Genomic DNA, 17,997 nt, shown 5'->3' with positions numbered 1-17,997 from the left:
ATGGGAGAGGTGATTGTGGGGCTGCTGGCTAAGATGAGGTGGGGACAAGGGGGGCTGGTGGAGGGGCCAGTGGAGGGCGGCATTACAGGTGGAACTGAAGGGTTGGCAGGAACCCTGTTGGGAAGAAGCTGAGCAGGCGGGCTCCTGGCAGGGCACCACTGGTAACCTCTTCCCTGTGCTCCATTAGACCAGCCCCTAGGGTACAGATGGTCGAGTCTGTGTTGTTAGGTTCAAGAACAGACATTTAAGATTTGAAAAGGAAGCCCCTCATGTTAACAGAGGGCAGTCTGGGCCCCTGCCAGGCTCACGTGCCTTTATTTTTTCTTCCCAAATTTAAATTTTGAAACTGAGCTCCCAGTGTGCGGTGTGCAGCCCCCGACCACTGAGCCGCCTCTGCGACCCCAGATTTGGGATTTGCATCAGAAACCAAAAACCCCGCCAGCCCCGTGCCGACAGGCTCCAATCTTCTGGTACCACAGAAAGTGGAAGCTGACCCTGGGTCATGTCAGGGGCCCCGGCCACTGCGACAGTCCCCCACCACTGACGAGGAGAGTGAAGAGTGGGACCCTGAGCCCACGTCCCTCAGGAGGCCGCCTCGGCGGGGCCCTTGCCCTCTAGCCTCCGTGCCCCCAGGCTTGTTGGTATCATCCTCGAAGTCCGCAGTGGGAGGAATTTCCTGCCCTTCCAAGCAGCTTGGGTTTCAGCCCAAACCCCCCTTTCCTTGCTCCTTGCCTGCCCAGGTTTATCTGTTGAGACCTGTGTCCAGGCTGTAGCTCTGAGGAGGTAGCCCAGGGCGCATGCGCACAGCCTGGCCATGCTGCTGCCCACCTGGCTTCCGCTCCTCCAGTAACAAGCTGAGACAATGCATGAGATTCCCTCCGAGGCTGTCCTGAGGGGTGAAGGGCTGTAACCGTCACAGAGCTTGGCAGGGAGTGCTTGCTAAGCTGTGGCTCTTGTCACTGTTGGCAGTGGCTACACCCCCTGCGGTCACAGAGCGGGGTCCCGAGGACCCCTGGAAGACTTGGTCACGGCCATCCTGTGACAGGGGCGTGGCCTGCCGTGGCCAGCAACATGTCTGCGAAGTGAGTTTTCCCTCTGAGATGCCTGTGCTGACAGAGTTTCCCAAGCCAGCACGTAGGAGGCAGCTACGCTGTGCTGGCGTTCACCCAGGGGGTGGCTGGCCTGGCTCAGGCAGGGGCGGCCAAGAGAAGCTCTCCGTCCTGGACGCTATGGACAGTGGCGCTAGGGAGCTTCTGGAAGGCCCGGCTAGGGGACTGGCGCTCCGAGCGACAAGCTGGGGCGGGGCCTGGTGACCAGTGGCCCTGTCCTGCTCGACTCCCAGGGCCTGTGCTCTGGGCCCTGGGCCATGGCAGCCAGTAGCTGTAGTGGGGAAGTCCCCACACAGGGTGTGGGTCTGGAGGACCACTGCGGAAGCTTGTACGTGTTGGTCGGTGCTGTACCTAGGTCTTGTCCTTAGTCGTCACTGCCCTATGAAGTGGCCGCCAGCAGTGTCCTCATTTTGTGGACAGAAGCACTGGGGAGCGCAGCACAAACCTCACCCGAGGTGACCCATTTGTGAGTGGCCAAGCCACAGCTCACTTCGGACCCAGCCCTTCGCTGAGTTCCAGGCAACGCTGGGAGGAGGATCCAGTGAACCCCCAGGAACCATTCCTGCTGAGCCCTGGCCCCTTTCTCCTGCCTGCAGGTGGCTTCCTGTAATGGGAGTGGGGGTGCTGCATGCTCCCCAGGAGGTGTGGCCATTCCTGACCCAGCTCCTGGTTTACCCTTGAGGGGAGTCAGTTCCCAGGACAATCGGCATCATCCAGGGGACTGCGTGAGTCAGCAGAGGCTGGTCCAGCTGCCAAGACCCACGCCCCCCTGCACTCCCCCAAGCCTTCCAGGAGCTGTGCAGGGCTGGGAAGTGTTGGAAAGTCATGCCCGAGGTGGCAGACACCCCCTTGTGGAGTTTATACCAGAATTCTAGAGCTTGCAAGTCAGAAAGCACCTAGTGGTCTGTTCGTCTGATGGTGGCTGGGTGCTGGCAGGGGAGCTGTGAGCCGGTTTGGAGCCTGCACCCAGCTGGCCAGACTGACAGGCAACCAGCCCCAGGCACGTGGCCCCGAGCTGAGCTGCTCGCCCTGCCTCCCACAGCCTCCTGGCAGGTGTGAGGCTGCATGTGAATGCTGGGGACTTGGTCTGGTGTCACCAAGTGTTGACGTGTGCGGTGTGTGCAGTCCTGAGCCCTGGAGAGCGGCGGGGCACTGTTGTAACTCCCACCACAGCAGATCCTGCTCTGGGCCCATTCAGCCTTCTGCAGGCATAAGGGGAGCCCTCAGCCAAGGTCAGCCTCGCAGGACAGGGGAGGGCACACAGCCTGACCGGCAGCGCCCCTGTGCCCCAGCAGACATGCCCTGGGGGAGCTGGCATGGCTCTGGAGACCAAGTGCAGCTTGTCCACACTGGTTCTCTGATGACAGCTGCTAGACCCAGCTCGCATGGAAAAGCTAGCAGGGTGGGGGCTGGGGCAGTGCCTGTGCTGCCCACAGGACCCTTGGGTTCCACTTGTTAGGTCCTGGCTGTAGAGGTGCCAGCCCGGCTGGAGGAGGGGGCACTCCTGCCCCACCCCCTTTTTCCTGGAGCCCTGAACCTTCTGCGTGTTGACCCGAGCTGTGAGAACTGACTGAAAGCCAAGTTGAAAGAGCTGCTTTTATCATATCAAGCATGTAGCCCTGGGCCAAAACAAAATAGTTTAAAGAGCCTGTGTTCAAAGGCAGCCCCATGCAGCCTCTCCCCAGTGCACACCTCTAGCATGGGGCCCCCGGATCCGTGCCCTGTTCTGTGTGTCTTTTCCTCTCAATGTCAGCCTGCAGGCTCCCCACGCGCCTGTGTCCCAGCACAGAGGATGGAGCAAGGCTTGGGCTCCCACCAGCAACAGCTGGGCCCATCCTACAGGTCTCCTCTGGGAAAGCCAACTCAGGGAGCCGAGAAGTGGGACGGTATGGCACACGCAGGGGGACAGGGGAGAGGATGGTGTGGCACCTGCGTGGGGACCGGGGAGAGGATGGTGTGTGTTCGGGGTGGGGGGCCGTGCGGTGTGTGAAGGAGGATGTCAGTAAAACGGAGTCACCCTGGGAGACCGCCTGGTCTGTGCTTAGTGCGCTGACGAACACCAGGCCTTGTGGGATTTGGGTCTGTAGCAGCTCCCCGATGTCCTGCCGTCTCCCAGGTGAGCCGATCCCTTACACATCCTTGACCACATGAGCCCTGACTCAGGCCTGGGGTGCCGGCCTCCCACAGCAGTGAGGCTGGTTGCAGTCCTGTCTCACTTCCCATCCTGCTGCCTGAGGGGAGGGCCCAGATCTGTGTCTGGAGTGCAGGAAAGGGGGGCTGTGTTTAGGTAGGGGAGGTGTTCTACCCAGAGCACATGTGCCCTTGGTTTCTAGGAGGTAGCTGGCACTTGTAGGTGGGAGGCTGGCATGGCCCTGCATGAGCCACGTGCAAGGAGCCGGCCTGCGTGTCATAACTCCCTAACTGCCATGGCAGACATGACCCAGCTGTCTGCTATGAACAATGGATCCGTTTGTCAGGGTGGTGCACGGTGGGGAGCCAGGCCTGCCAGCAGGGGCGGGTGCTGGCAGAGGAGCGTGTGTGCTGCACCATGAGACCAGCATGACTGAGCTGCACATAGGCACGGGAGCAGCTTCTAGAATCCCCTGGCATCCAGTTTTGGGGCTCCAGGGTGATGAGCTGAGAGGCTGTGGTTTGCTTTCATTGAAAGTGAAACACAAGAAAAGTCTGAAAAAAATTTTTTTTAAAGATTTATTCAATTTATTACAAAGTCAGATATACAGAGAGGAGGAGAGACAGAGAGGAAGATCCTCCATTCGATGTTTCACTCCCCAAGTGAGCCATAACGGCCGATGCTGTGCCGGTCCGAAGCCGGGATCCAGGAACCTCTTCCGGGTCCCCCACGTGGGTGCAGTGTCCCAAAGCTTTGGGCCGTCCTTGACTGCTTTCCCAGGCCACAAGCAGGGAGCTGGATGGGAAGTGGAGCTGCTGGGATTAGAACTGGCGCCCATATGGGATCCCGGGGCGTTCAAGGTGAGGACTTTAGCCGCTAGGCCACGCTGCCAGGCCCGTAAAAGTCTGAAATTTTTACCACTAGCGAATCCGCCGTGACAAATGATGAGTCCCTAGGTTTGTTTCTGCAGGTGCCCACCATCCCCCGTGTTCCCCAGGACTATGTGGGGCGTAGAGAGCCGGAAGGTCAGTGAGCAAGGACCTGGCTTTCCAGGAGTGAAGCACCTCAGCCAGGGAGTTAGGAATAGGGGGCTGGAGCTGTTCCCATGAGAGGTGGGCTACCAGCTCTCCGCTGGACCCAGGGCTGTGTGGAGGCACCCCCACACACACACCTGGAGCACCTCCTCACAGTTGCACCAGGGCTGCCCTGTGCTGGTGAACTTACTGAGCTCCAAACTGCTTCCTGGATAGCATGGCTGGAAAGTGCCCAGAGAGGCACAGTGCAGCCACTGAGCCCTGCCCTGCCTGGGCACACCTTCCCCGGACCCCCCGAAGTGACGCCTTGGTTGGAACCAGCAGACTGTGTACCAGCAGCCGTGGCTCTCCGGCTTCCTCGGCCTCACGGGCTCTGAGGTCAAGATGGCAGGAAGGGGCAGCACACAGAGTGACCGGCCAAGTGAGGCAGCTTGGTCTCCACTGCTCCCTTGGCAAGCATCTACTGGGCTGATTTGTTGATTTCCATGTGTCTCCGGTTTTACAAAGCATTTGTCGATGCCCCCCCCCCCCACCGTGTGACGCACTGCAGACACAAAGCTAATGCAGGCTACTGCTCTGCAGGAGTGAGAACAAGCCCCTGGCCAGGCCCCACGCAAGTTGGAGGCAGCTGGTGGCGCCATCGGTGTAAGGTTTGAGGACGTACCTGACGCTGAGCACCCTAGGCAGCCGGGTGCCGCTGGCCAGGGCTGTGCTCCCCACTGCCTGGATTTTCCTTTTAAGTCTGTGCCATTCCAGGCTCTTTCACGACTCATGGGCTGCACCCACGAGGGCCTTTGTTAATGGAACCTGAGAGGCCAGAGGCAGCCCTGGGCCTCGTGCCCTGCACCCTCCCTGCCCGCCAGCAGGCACTGGCCTCAGAACGCCCGCTGAGCTCCTTGCAGTCATTGGAACCTCTTCGGAGGCTCCCTTCCCCACTTGTCTCGCACGCAGAGCCTGCTTTTCCATGTGCTGGAGTTGCTGTGCGTGTCAGCTGGCCTTCTGCCACTGAGATCCACAACTTGAACTTGCCTCAGCTTCTTCTCGGGGTTGCTTGGGAGAGGGGAGACCCCCGCTTCTGTGCACTAGGGCTGTTACATAAGCTGTTGCAGCAGCAGCACAGGCGGGGAGGCGGGGTCGGAGCTGGGCACAGAGACGGGGAAGCAAGAGACCTGAAGCAGACAGTGCTGAATTGTTGACAAAATGGGCTTCTAGAAAATATTTATTAGATGTTCAACTACTGTTTCCACACCCAGGACTCCAAGCTGTAGCCAGCTGAGAACCGTGAGGCCGGCTTGGGGCTGCGTTTCCCACCATCCCAGCTGGTGAAGTAGTGGCCAGTGCAAAGCCCCCAACCCCACAGCTTGCTCTGCAGCTAGGCCGTCCAGCGGGACAGGGGACACCAAGGACGGAAAAGCTGTGTCAGAGCCGGGCCCCTCGGCCCCGAGCCGGCACCACAGCCAGCAGAGGCCTGCTTGGTGGGGGCGGCTGTGTTTAGGTGTGGACAGGGTAGCGAGCACGATCGGTGGTGTGGCCTGGGATTGCTGTTGGTGTTGGACCAGGCACCCTGGGCGTCCTGCCTCACACCTGCCCCTGGCTGAGGCTGAAGAGGCGGCTCCCCATGGCAGGCCATCTTCCTGAATGATTGCTTTCATGGTGGGCACTGGCTACGTGCAGCTGGGCAGGGACTGCATACCATGGCTTCGTGTGTGTCGTGCCCAGGGAGCCGTGGGGCGCCCTGTGTCAGCAGGATGTGTGGTCAGGCCCCCAAGACCCCGGCACAGCAGCTGGCTGTCTCGTCCCTAACCCACACAGAAGCAGCTCCCTCCTGACTCAGCCCACTGACTGCTCCCTCAGTCACTGCCACGGCGTCCTTCCCAGCCCGGCGAGCAGCAGTTCTGCAGACACAGTCCCCCTCCGGCCTGTCCTCTCAGCCTTTGCCTGGACCCAGCCCTGCTCCCTACCTTCCCAATCTCTTCCCAAGACCTCTGGCCTGGAGGCCTCTCTGCTGGAATGTTCTACCCGTTAGGGCTTAAACCAGACTGCTGTGGGCAGAGCTGAGCAGAGCACCAGCCATGTGCCCCTTCTAGAAGGGGCATTCCTGGGCACAACTGGAATGGGTCTTGCTGCCCGACTCAGTCTCCATGGGGCACCGTAGGCAGCCGGGCACCACTGGCCAGGGCTCTGCTCCCTGCTGCTTTCGTCCGGGGACAGAGCCTGGGTTTCCCTTTAAGTCTGTGCCTTCCCAGGCTCTGTCACCAGAACTGCCTGGGAAGAAGGCAAGCCTTGCATTTCCCAAATCAGACGCAGTTTTCCACCCACTGTAGGACGCATGCTCCAGGCTCCCCCTCCTACAGGGAACCCGGGGGGTGCTGGCCTCACACCCTGGCCGGCAGGGCTTTGCCGTGTCAGTGAACCTGCTCAGCAAATTCAGAGGCGTGTGAGCTGGTCTCTGGTCCTGTCAGCTCTGCCTCCAGGAGGAGAGATGGAGTATGTGTCGTGCTCTCAGCTGAAGTTTGCTGGCCCAGAGCCCGGGGCCTCTCTGCCCAGAGCGTCCTGTCCACACCCAAGCCCTCCGTGGCCCTGCCTTTCCTTCTCAAGCTGCTGGTGCTCAGCTGGGTGCCAGTGCCCTTGTGGGAAGGTCTGGCTGTGGACACTCATGTCCCCCCCCCGCACCCTGAAGGTACCAAGAAGGGTGGCCGGGTGAGTGCACACCTCTGTTCTTCCTGCTCCCTCAGGGATCTGGGTCTGAACCCTGCTGCCCTCCTCCTACCCACCTGGGGGACCCCGCAGCAAGTACAGCCGCTCAGAGAGGCAAAGTGGCCTGGTGGCCCCCATCTGTATATTAAAAGATCAGGGGAGACCAGTACCAGGGTTTGAAGCCATGGTGTACTATGTGTTCACTCACAACAGGCTAAGTGCAGCGTTCATAACAGGTGGTGTGGTCCACCAGTGGGACCCCCAACTTTGGATCCAGCTGTCGGAGGCCCTTAGGGCGTGTGTGGTCCTACCCTGAGGCCTGAGGAGCCCCTCCCTATCCCGGGCCAGGCCTGGGGAGCCCTGCCCACCCCGGGCTGCCCCCACCCCACCATGGACTCCTCCTCTTCACTGTCCACAGCGCGTCCACGCTCCAGCCAAGCCCTCAGGCCCTGTCCTTCCAGCTGTCGGGGTGGGTCACTCCTGCAGCCCTTTGACGTGTCAACTTTCTGACATCCACGAGGCCCATTTTTGTTGTGCTGCTGCTTGGGTTTCTGGCTGGTCTGCCTTCAAAAGGGGGCAGGCTCAGCCCCACCCCCACCCACCCTCGAGGCACTTGGGAGCTGCCCTCCTGGTGTATTTCCACACATGCGCATGTGGGCTTTCTTGCTTACATAAAAGGTGACCCCACACCTCCCTTCACATACACCCCAAACCGCCCCCACGCAGAGCGGACTGCCTCAGTGGTCCGGGGATGGTTGCCTCCCATCTGGTCCTCTGATGCACCCCGGGGCAGTGGTGCAGGGTTGTTGGGATCAGACTCCTGAGAGGAACAGCTGGGCCACAGCTCACACCTCGGTGATTTGGGGAGGGGGACCCCTGTGAGCGCCGTCTCCCCCAAGACTCAGAGCCAGCAGGGTTCCTGGCAGTCATCTTGGTGTTTCAGGAGAAAAGCCAGGACTGAGGTAGCTTCCACACCTTGTAAGTGTGCGGGTGAGCCTCCGTCCCGCAGGGGGCGCTGTACTCTCCAGGAGTCAGTGCGTGGGCCCGCCGTCTGTTGGCTTACGTTGAAGGTGTACAGAGGTCTCTGTCCAGGAGGGACCTTTCAAGAAATGATACTTCTGGTGCAAAATGTAATTTGTGTATACATGGGGTCTCGAAGTTCACATAGCTTGTCTTTGCACACAACGCCTTTTAATGTAGACACTTTGGCTTAACTTGCTGTGCCAGCACAAAGTGCACACGTGTGTCACGGTGAGCACCTCTGATCTGTTACTGCAGATTGTGGACTGCGGGCCCTGTGTGCCGTGGGCTCACGCCCTGCCGGCCTCTGTCCAGCCCGTCTGCTCCTGTCCCCCCCAAGCAGGACATGGCTGACTGGGACACGTCACAGGCACCGATGTCTGACAGCGTGTACCGCTTTGTCTGTTTCCTCTTGGAGGACACTGGAATCCTCCTAAATGCTGCCTGTTTAATTTACTTGAATGGCAGGGTTACAAAGAACTCTGCATGGGCCTGGGCCAGGCAGAACCACAACTCCTCCGTCTCCCACCTGCTAGCAGGGCCTAAACGATCGCAGCATCCTCTGCTGCTCTCCCAGGTGTGTCAGCAGGGAGCTGGGCTGCAAGTGGAGCAACATGTCAGAGGCAGAGGCCAGCCCCTTTTGGTGCCTAAGAGTAACGGCACTGCTTGGAGCTTGCTTATCCACGGCTGGGACCCTTGGTTCTCCATTCTCCAGCGGCTGCATCTCTCAGCATTTCCCAGGCCCTCTGCGAAGTGCCCTGGCGAGCCCTTTCTCCAGAGGCTGGGCCACTGGCACTGCACTGGCCCTGCACTGGCCCACCTCGCAGACACGCAGCGTGCCCATTCCTGTGAGCCTCAGCTATGGGCTGTGCAAGACTAATACATAGGGCTTCTTCCCAGTTCCCTAATGGGCGCAGGGGCCCTGGCACTAGGGCAGCGTTCTAGGCATTTCTGCCAGGGGCAGGATGGGAAGTGGGACAGCCAGGACATGAACCAGCGCTCAGGTGTAGTGCTGGTGTTGCAGGTAGCAGCCTACCCGCTATACCACAATGCCAGCTGCTTTTCTGGTCCTTCTGAAATGTTTCCTCTTTGGGGAAGTTGGTTCACATCTTGGCTGGCCTGCTGCATGTCTCCTGCACGCATGTGCTACTTGTGCACAGCACAGATGCCTTCTGGTTCATCACTTGCCTTACTTCCAGAGTGGCCTCGTCAAATACTGCAAGTTTCAGGGCCCAAAGTTGGGGTGCACTGGACTGAACCATCACGTCTGATGCTGGCATCCCACACTGGGGCACCTTCCCACTAGAGTGCCACCCACCTGGGCTGCCTGGGTGAAGCTTCTGGCCGTGCCCTGGCCTAACCCTGCCACGTGCAGCCATGTGGGAAGGGAACCAGCATCAGTTTTTGTCCATTGTGGTCACTCCTTTCCATATCCTAGGAAGTCTGTCCTCTTGGTTAACAGTGAGGGCAGCGCCATTTCTGACGAGGCCTACTCACACCTGGGGCCTGCTTCTTTGTAAGTCAGCTCATCCAGCTTTCTCTTCTCCATGTCAGAGCTCTTGGCTAGGGATGAGGCTGGCCTTTTGTGGGATGTTGGGCTATTTCCTCTGCAGTTTTTTGCCTTGACACAGTGGATACCCATGTGGCATTGCTGACGCGTGTTTGTGAGGTCTCGCCTTGGGCCTTCCCACTCCCGCTGGGGAGCACTACACCCATGTTCTCCCCTGGCACTCTCCCTGCGACACTTGCCATGGAATCCCGTGAACAATGTAAGGTGTGGACTTTTCTCGCAAACAACTGTGGCCTTGTCCCTTTGTCACCGAACCCTGGCTTCCTGTACAAGCATGCACTCGGCTCTGTCCTGGTTCTGGGCCCGAGGTGCCAGCACCCCTGTCCTGCCACGCAGGCTGGGAACAACCCTTGCGCTCTCCTCCACCCTCAAGGAGATCCAGAAGAGATGCTTGATTTTTTTTAGGTAAGACCCTGTTGAGCGTCCCCATTTCCTCAGGGAAGGCCGATCCCACAGTGACTCTGGCCATGGGGTTTCTCATCTGTCCTCACACTCCTGCTCACGGGGGCCGTCCTGGGACAGGGATCCCCATTAGGTTTGCTCCCCGGCAGCTCTGTTCCTCAGACTGCAACCGGACACCCATGAACACTTAGGAATGAGAAGGGTTTGTGGCGTTCAGTCATGGAGGTTCCAGTCCACACCCGGGGCTTTCAGACTTGGCTGCAGGTAGGGGATGAAGCACCTGCGAGTAGGGACGCAGAGGGCTAGGTAGGACCAAGTTGGGCTCTGCAGGCCTCCTGCCAACCACACTTCCCCAGGACGAACACCCTTCCTCCGTGGCAGGGACGTGCTGGCACCACATGGGGTGCTCCGGGTTGCAGCCTGGGCTCTGGGCAGTTTAGCACATGGTGAGGACGACACTGACTGACTCCAGCCCGGGGGGCAGGCAGGCTGCACTGAGGAGTCAGGGCAAACTGTGGTGGCCCTCTGGGGACTTCTGTGGCACTGTCCCACAGGCCCTTGGCATATCCGGCAGGATCCCTGAGTAGCCCTGAGCAAGTGCCTGGCCGGCCCCCAAAAGGCAGGCAGGTGGTGGTGATAGGGGGCCATGGCCTGCAGGGCTGCCCTGTGGCTCCCCCTCCCCACGTCCCTGCAGCTCAGGTAAGTGTGAGCTGTGAGCCCCGCTGACCTGTGGAGTGGGGAAGAGTAGGGGACGAGGCCTGCATAGCCCCCATCACAGAACACTCCAGGGGTTTCCATGTCGCACAATCAGTATGTTCATGGCACACTGGGTAAGCACTGCCAGCGGTGGGGCAGAAAGGACAGGCAGTCCTGCTGCACAGCTGCATCTCAGCACAGTCCTGTGCTACACCAAGTGGCTGGTGACATGGATGTCCCCACCACCCCAGTTCGGGCAGCTGAGTCCAGAAGGGAAATGTTCTTCTGTGTTTATTTCTACATCCTCGACTTTGAAAGCCAGGCTGGTATTGGTGTTGACCTTGGTTGGGCCTGCCGGCTCCCTGAGCAGCCTTGGGTTAGTGTTCCTCCTGGCAGCCAGGCCAGCTGCAGCCTGTTCCGGGGGTGCTGCAAGTCTGAAGGTGAGGTGTAGGGAATCCAGAGATGAACCCAGCCCACCTGTCTCCCTGAGTCACCCCCATGCACTCTTCCCATCAGGCCACACTGAGGGTCCCCACCGGGGTCTGCCAGCCTCTGGGCTCCTGCTTAGAGCCGCAGTCAGCTCCTGACCCAGTTCCCCTGTGTTCAGAGCACTGAGGGAATAGGGGCCTCAGCGTGTCGGGGATGGGCACAGCCCGGTGACATGCAGGCCTGCTCCGGGCCCTGGCTGCCAGCCTGTGGGGCTTCTCTTAGATCAGGTTCACGGTGCAGGCAGCAGGTTGCTGGACCTCCAGTGTCCTGGGAGCACCCAGTGCCCCGCTCCAGGAGGGTACCAGCACTGCTGTCTCCGTGACAGCTGCACACGCTGAAGCGGCTCAGTGGGTGGCACTTGCACGATGGACCTCAGCTGAACGTCTCGCCTTCTCTGCAGATCTGGGACATGAGTGACGAGGAGACCGTGTGAGCGCGAGGCAGCGCCCGAGGAGCTCTCTGCCGCCCGGGACTGCAGCCCCTCCCGCCTGTGCAGCTCGTGGTTCGTCATCTCGTTCTGAAGTCAGTAATAATAACCTTGGCTTCGGTAATGCCACCCGTCTGGGACTTGGTTTCCAGCTGCGCTGTTCTTTCTTGTCCTGAGTTGTCAGTTACTCAGGCTTTCACGGGGTGGCAGTGAGGACAAGAAGCTCCTGATGGGGGAAGGGCAGCACCTGTGGGCTCTCTCTCATCCTGCCTCTCACCTTTGGGAGCTTTGGGCACTGGGATGGTGGGGTCCTTGTGAGCGCTCTGCCAGCCTGGTCCTGGTGGGGAGTCCAAGGACGGGAGAGCTTGCTGCTCCACCCAGGGCCTCCCTGCATGGGACTCAGAGGTCCTGAGTGTACAGCCAGGTGCTGAGGGGTGCTTTGGCACTGGTGCCCACCCTGCCCAAGGCACCCCATAGGAACCCAAGTCCAGTTCCAGCTCAGGGCTGCCACCCGGAGCAGGAAGGTGTGCGGGGAGACACCGACTGCGTCGCACACTCGGTGTGGTTTAAGAGCACTTTATTATTGTTCTTAAGGCTACTTTGAAGTACAAAAAAAAAAAAAAAAGATGGCCTGCCAAACCTTTTTTTTTCTTTTTTCCAGGAAAAACAGGCCACAGAGAATGGTATATTACAGATTTACAGACAGGGCAGGGGCGGCGCCTCCTGGGCCCTCCCAAGGCCGTGGTGCCCGCTCTCCCACCACCCTCCTGGGCACTGCCTATCCCAGATAGGTCAGCGCGCGCTCCCGCGGGCGCTCAGTAGCCTGCAGCAGTAACAAACTAGTGGCTAGGGTGCAGACGCAGTGTTCCGAGATAACTGTGCGCATGCACTCGGACAGAAATCTACGGCAAAAAAAAAGATCAACTTTTTTTTCCAAACAACAAAAAAATGATTACAATAGGAAAGGGAAAAATTAAATAGCTACATATCATTAACAAATTAATTGTTCTTCAAAAATACCTACAAATGTCTCTGTACATTCTTTACGCGCAGCGTAATGATGGTCTTAAAGTTACCTATATAAAAAAGGGTTCTCCTACAGAGAACACAGGGCCAGGCCAGGGGGCTCGCCTTGGCTTCGGAAGGCTGCAGGCGCCCTGCGACCGCAGCGAGAGCTCAGCCCCCTCCCCCGCAGGCGGGACCTTCGTCCACAATTCACCAGGGACCCCCGCATTTCTGGTCTCCGGAGCTGCAAGGGTACTGTGGCCCCGTCTGCCTCGCCAGGTCAGCTGGGACCGGGACGACCGCAAGGGAGGAGGTGGCCGCCTTGCCTCCGGCACCTTGTTTCTCGTTAGTAGCTATTAGTTCAGCAAACGGTAATGCACACGGCAATAACTGGATGAAGTCAGGAATGTTTATGGCCTTGGCCCGGGCATCCGCTGTGGGGTGGCCACCCAGAGTGGCCTGGGTTTGAGTGATGGAAGACGGAAAGCCCCAGGAGCCGGGCCTGCAGCGGGCGGGTGGGGGGAGGGGTGTTGCGAAGGGTGCCCCAGAGTAACTGAGTAACGCATACAAATCTCAGACTACAACTGTACCAGCAGTAAGTATACCTAGGACTGTAACTGACAAAAACAGACTAGCTCAAGGGAAGCTAGCGAGTGCGGGGTATGTTCACTGACTGTACACACCACACCCCAAGGGTGTGGCCACCCCAAGGCCCAGGCCTGGCCTCAGCATGGCCCAGGAAGAGCATGTAGGGTCATAGTGTGCAGGCCAGTGCCCACACCCAACATCCACGCAAAGGAAGACCTGCAACCTACAAGTCACCACCGTTTTGTCCATGCACGCCACACGCTGTCCTCGTTCACCTTGAGTGGGTAGGCAACTCTGTCCTCCAGTAGTGCAAATCAGACATGACACACACACGCACATGTACACCTTGGGTTTGGGAAGCAAACAGATCAAGGGCCCCGCGGGGTCTGCGGCGTGGCAGCCTGCCTTGGAGGTTTCTTTGGTAGTTGGGGCAGGAGGACAGACGCTCCGTGTCGCTCCTGCTGTCATGTCCGAGGGCCCCGCGCACAAATGCCAACAAGTACAGAACAGAGCAGTCATCCCAGCAACACGGATTTTGCGAATAAGCCATCCCACTCCCCCCACCCCATCTCCCCCTGTTTTTCTAAGCACTGACTGTTCGAAGCTCAGGCAAACCATGCAGACCTGCCCGTGGCTGGAAGGAGGCACCCCCTTCAGGAGACCACCGAGGGGGAGTGGCTGTGGCTGACCATATGGGTGGAGGGGCTGGCGGGCCGGCCCCTGCGTGAGGCTGACTCAGGGCTGCTGGACGCGCCATCCTTTGCTGCTTTGATCTGGAGCCACGTGTCACCCAGAGCTTTGGCAAAGTGGTCGTCCACGGAGCCCGTGATGGACACCGAGTTGGGCGCCGGCTCAGGTTCCTTGTAGTTCTTGCCCAGGCTCCTGCGGAAGTGCTCCTCCACCACGGGGTCACAAGAGGCTGCCGCTGCAGGGAAGGGTGGGGCAAACGGGAGGTCAGCGAGGGCAGCTAGGAGAGGATAGGGGCGCCCTCCCAGCATAAAATCCAGTACAGCAGTGGGGGTGCCACCCTCCCCACTCACGCAGGCCCAGGCACTTACCGCTGGGCGGCCTCCGGTAGCTGGTGGTTCCGGGTGCGGCGCAGCCGCTGTGCGCGATGGGGCAGTGTGAGAGGTTGCAGTTGCGGGCACCGGCGGAGGCGCAGGTGATAACTGAGGGCCGGTTCTGCAGGACAGAGCCGAGGGCATCAGGTGCCAGCCCGTTCCAGGTTCCCAGGCCTGACAGGCCCTCCCAGCACCCTCTGCCCACTGTCCCTGCTGAGCCCAGCAAACCTGTCAAACCTACACGCACCTCTATTCAAAACTGAAATCACACTGCAAAGCAACAGCAAGTCCTGAGCGAGCCCTCCGGTGCGTCCGCTCCCAAGCCGGCCCTTCTCGAGCACCGGCCGCCTCCTGCTGCTCCCCGTGTGGCCAGACCCCACAAGTCCTGCTCTGTTCTGAGCTGCCTGACCCTTCTACGGGCTACTCTGCCTGGCCCATTCCAGCCCGTTCACAGCTGCTGCCCCAACCACCTGGACTTGGCACGTGTCTTCCCCCATGCCCCACCGGGAACACTTCAGGGCAGGCCCCTGAAGAATCTCAGAATCAGACTATCAGTCTGAGAATCAGACTTGGTCTCCAGGGCGCATGGGCTGTGCTACAAGTCCCTTGGAGGAGCAGTGACCAGAGGTGACAGTGGTGCCACTGGGGGAGGGGTTTCCTTCCCAGGGGCTGGCATGGACCTTCCCAGGACCGGAAATGAACTGAGATGAAGATGGGAGCCAGGACCCAAGTCTGTATTTCTGCAATGAACAGGATTAGAGCTGGGTGTACGTGCGTGTGTGCGTCCCCAGCACAGATCACATCCAGAGGGAGGACAGGCTCTGCCGCGGCCAGTCACGGGGAACTTTCATCTCCCTGCCATCCCACAGGTGGGAGAGGACAGGGCCCCCAAGGGTTGGTCTGTCAGCCTTCTGGGTGGGAAGAGGACACATGGGAGAGAACCCAAGGTTTACGGGCTTGCCTGCACCTGGTTCAAAGGCTGGCCAAGACCTGGTGCTAGGGCCTTCCTGGCTGAGCTTCCGCTTTGCTGAGACAGGAGGGGAGACACGATGAGCCTCCAGAGCCTCCCCGCCCCCTGCCCACACACCAGGCAGGACATGCTGCTGCCCTGTGAGCTCCCACACTGTCCCAGAATCCTGCCTGGCTCAGGGCACTCCCATGGTATTCCTTCCTTCTGAGCAAGAAGCCACCACTTAATAGGGGACACTTCCTGGTCTTACCTCCCACATCAGAGTCCCCTATCGGGCAGAAGAACGAAGCCACCCCGGGGCCCTCGGGCTGCAGGAGTGAACCTCTATGTCCCCCAAAGAGCATGTGGTCGAACCACACCTCCTGGTGCAGAAAGGAGCTCAGCCGAGGGCTCCCTGGGAAGCAAAGGTGACGTGGCCGATGGGCAGCCAACACCCTAAGGCCCTTTCCAGTCAAGGTGCTGGCTCTAGGCTGTTCCACAGCCACAGAAATTCCCAACTTGGCAGAACTGCGCCACAGCCTCAGGTCACCAGCCCCCTCAGTGGGCAGTGGCTCCCAGAGCCGCCGCTCTGTCTCATGCCTGCCCTGCAATGCCCGGGCTCAGCTGGAGCTGAGGATGCTCCCCCTACCCTCCCAGCCCCTGCTTGAGCTGTTGGGCTCTGCGTCCTTCTGCCACCATCCCACTGAAACCAGCCCTGTGTGTCCTGTACACAGCGCACCTGCTGCCGCTCTACGGGCGTCAGGGTGGGCGAGAGGCCGGCTGGCCTGCCAGTGTCCACGCTGCTCTTGGTCAGCGCGAGCGGCTGCTCCATGCTGAGGCTGGGAAGGGATGTGTACAGGTGGCCACCGTGCAGGCTCACGGCAGGAGCCACAGCACGCTCGATGGGGCTGCGGCTCCGCTCCCGCAGGTCCTTCCGGCAGTCCCCGTTGGCAGTGGACTTGTTCCTGGAAAAGAGAACCGAGTGCTCAGGTGTCACCAGCCTCTTCTGGATAGCAAGGACACCTGTGAGGGCCAGGCGCACTGCATGGGCGGCTTTGCTTCCCCCATCAACTTCACAGTATGGACCTGGCTCCTGGCTGCTGGCGCTGCACACGGCTCTCTTCAGGAGACCAAACCATCTGAGCAGCACCAGCCACCTGGCCCCTCAGTAATCAGCCAGCCACACCCAGAACCTGGAGAACTTGTCCAAGGTCACCTGGGTTTGACAAGGGTCTGCCAATGGGTGGCTGATACAGCAGCTACCTGGAAACGTGCTGTGGTTGGGGTCCCATCCCAAGCCTTCCCAGGCGTCCCCTCAGAGCAGCTCCCCGCAGCACCAAGCAGTAGCTGCCACAACTACCCGCCATTCCGATGAGCATCCCCAGCCCCACAGCTGCAAGGAACCAGTCCAGGCCAACGGCGCCGGTGTCTGCTCCATCGACATGTGCACTCTGGCTTGGGGTGCGGCAGGCCCAGTGAGGGAGCCAGAGCCACATGCGCATGCTGAAAAAATTCACAGAAGTCATCCCAGCCTCCACAAAACCCTGTCAGGTCTCCAGCAGTATATCACCTACTGCAACTAGAGTGACAAAGTGTCCTCAGAGGGAGGCAGCCCGGAGGTAGGCATCCTGGAGGGGGGCAGCCACACCCTAGGGCGGCGCATGTATCATGACCCAGGAGGACCAGACGCCACTCCAGTGTCTCTAAAGCCACCAGGGGTTAGCAAGACACCAACTGCTACCCTAGGTGGCCCAAGGCAGGGATCAAGCCAACAACATGGGAAGAAAGCGAGAAGCAGAAAGCTACCCGCTTTTCCTCAGGATGGGGTCTTCCGGGGAATGGGCATGGTCTCTGAGCTGAGAAACCCAAAATGTGCCCAATGTCTGAGAAGCAGTAAACTAAATTCCAGACAGTGGGGCTGTGACCAAACACACCTCACTCCAGTGGTTAGGACCCATCTGGCCTGCTGGCCTCCCATATGGGAGCTCTTGGTTTGAGGCTGGCCTCAGCTGCCCATCTAGCTCCCCATCGCTACAGACTCTGGAAGCCAGTAAATGATGGCTCAAGTGGTCGGGCCCTGCCACCTGCGTGGGACCTCTGGATCACCTGCTGGCCCAGCCAGGGTGGTACAGGCCTTTGGGAAGGATGAACTCTGTTCTACAAATAAGTAAATTAAAAATTTTAAATACATTAGAAGAAGGGAACACCACATGCCCATCTGTGCTCTTTAGATGGGAATACCCACGTGGGAGCGAGCACATAACAGCTCCTGCCAGGGGGCCTGGGGACAAAGCCCTGGACACTCCTGAGAACAGCGACGAGTGACTAAATAACAGGTGTCCCGGTCCTTTCACCAGGAGAGGGGTGTGGGCAGCAGACACTCTGTCGGTGGCCTTGGAGGGAGTATTTTGGTGTTCTATGTGCCATCCTTGCTGGGCCACGTGCCTGAGAAAAGGCCCCTTCCTGCCCCAGGCTGCATTCCCCCACAGCACTCAGACTGGCCTAGAGGTGACATGGCGTCCCCAGACGCCAAGCTGCTCCTGACAGGAAGGAATACAGGTGTGGGTGCAGATGGAGCTTAAAGGAGGGAGGGCAGGGCCCTGGGGGGAGGGAGGCGGGGAGACTGTGCCCAAGCCCCTGCCCCCCTCTGGGATGGTGCAGCAGAGACAGGCTCTCAGCTGCACGCTCACACAGTGCCAGCCGCCGCGCACCACACACGGGCATGTGGAGTTCACAGAAAGAGCGGTACCACTTCAGTTCTTCCCAGTATCTATGTCCCAGACTTTCTCAAAGACCCTGGGCATTTGTCACATTTTTAG

General features: G+C 59.7%; 2 protein-coding genes across 6 annotated transcripts in view; one reads left to right on the top strand and one right to left on the bottom strand.

The window, feature by feature from the left end:
• Positions 1–11,913, top strand: part of ATG7 (autophagy related 7) — a 158,582-nt gene extending 146,669 nt beyond the window's left edge. For 2 of the 3 annotated variants that reach the window (XM_058678810.1, XM_058678811.1), the window contains one exon: positions 11,549–11,913. In XM_058678810.1, the coding sequence (XP_058534793.1) occupies positions 11,549–11,581 (33 nt within the window). In that variant the 3' untranslated portion in view covers positions 11,582–11,913. The remainder of the gene's footprint in view (positions 1–11,548) is intronic. The other variant, XM_058678809.1, reaches the window with a different exon arrangement.
• Positions 11,914–13,752: 1,839 nt separating this feature from the next.
• The window catches only part of VGLL4 (vestigial like family member 4), a 120,126-nt gene continuing 115,881 nt past the window's right edge, over positions 13,753–17,997 (bottom strand). For all 3 annotated transcript variants that reach the window (XM_058678815.1, XM_004581309.3, XM_004581308.4), the window contains 3 exons: positions 15,918–16,143; positions 14,227–14,350; positions 13,753–14,093 (listed from right to left, as the gene is read on the bottom strand). In XM_058678815.1, coding sequence (XP_058534798.1) covers positions 13,822–14,093; positions 14,227–14,350; positions 15,918–16,143 — 622 coding nt within the window. In that variant the 3' untranslated portion in view covers positions 13,753–13,821. The remainder of the gene's footprint in view (positions 14,094–14,226; positions 14,351–15,917; positions 16,144–17,997) is intronic.

Source organism: Ochotona princeps, chromosome 21 (genome assembly GCF_030435755.1).
Source record: "Ochotona princeps isolate mOchPri1 chromosome 21, mOchPri1.hap1, whole genome shotgun sequence".
Lineage (NCBI taxonomy): Eukaryota > Metazoa > Chordata > Mammalia > Lagomorpha > Ochotonidae > Ochotona > Ochotona princeps.
Note: the sequence above shows the minus strand (reverse complement) of the source record. Positions and strands in the feature narration are given on the sequence as shown.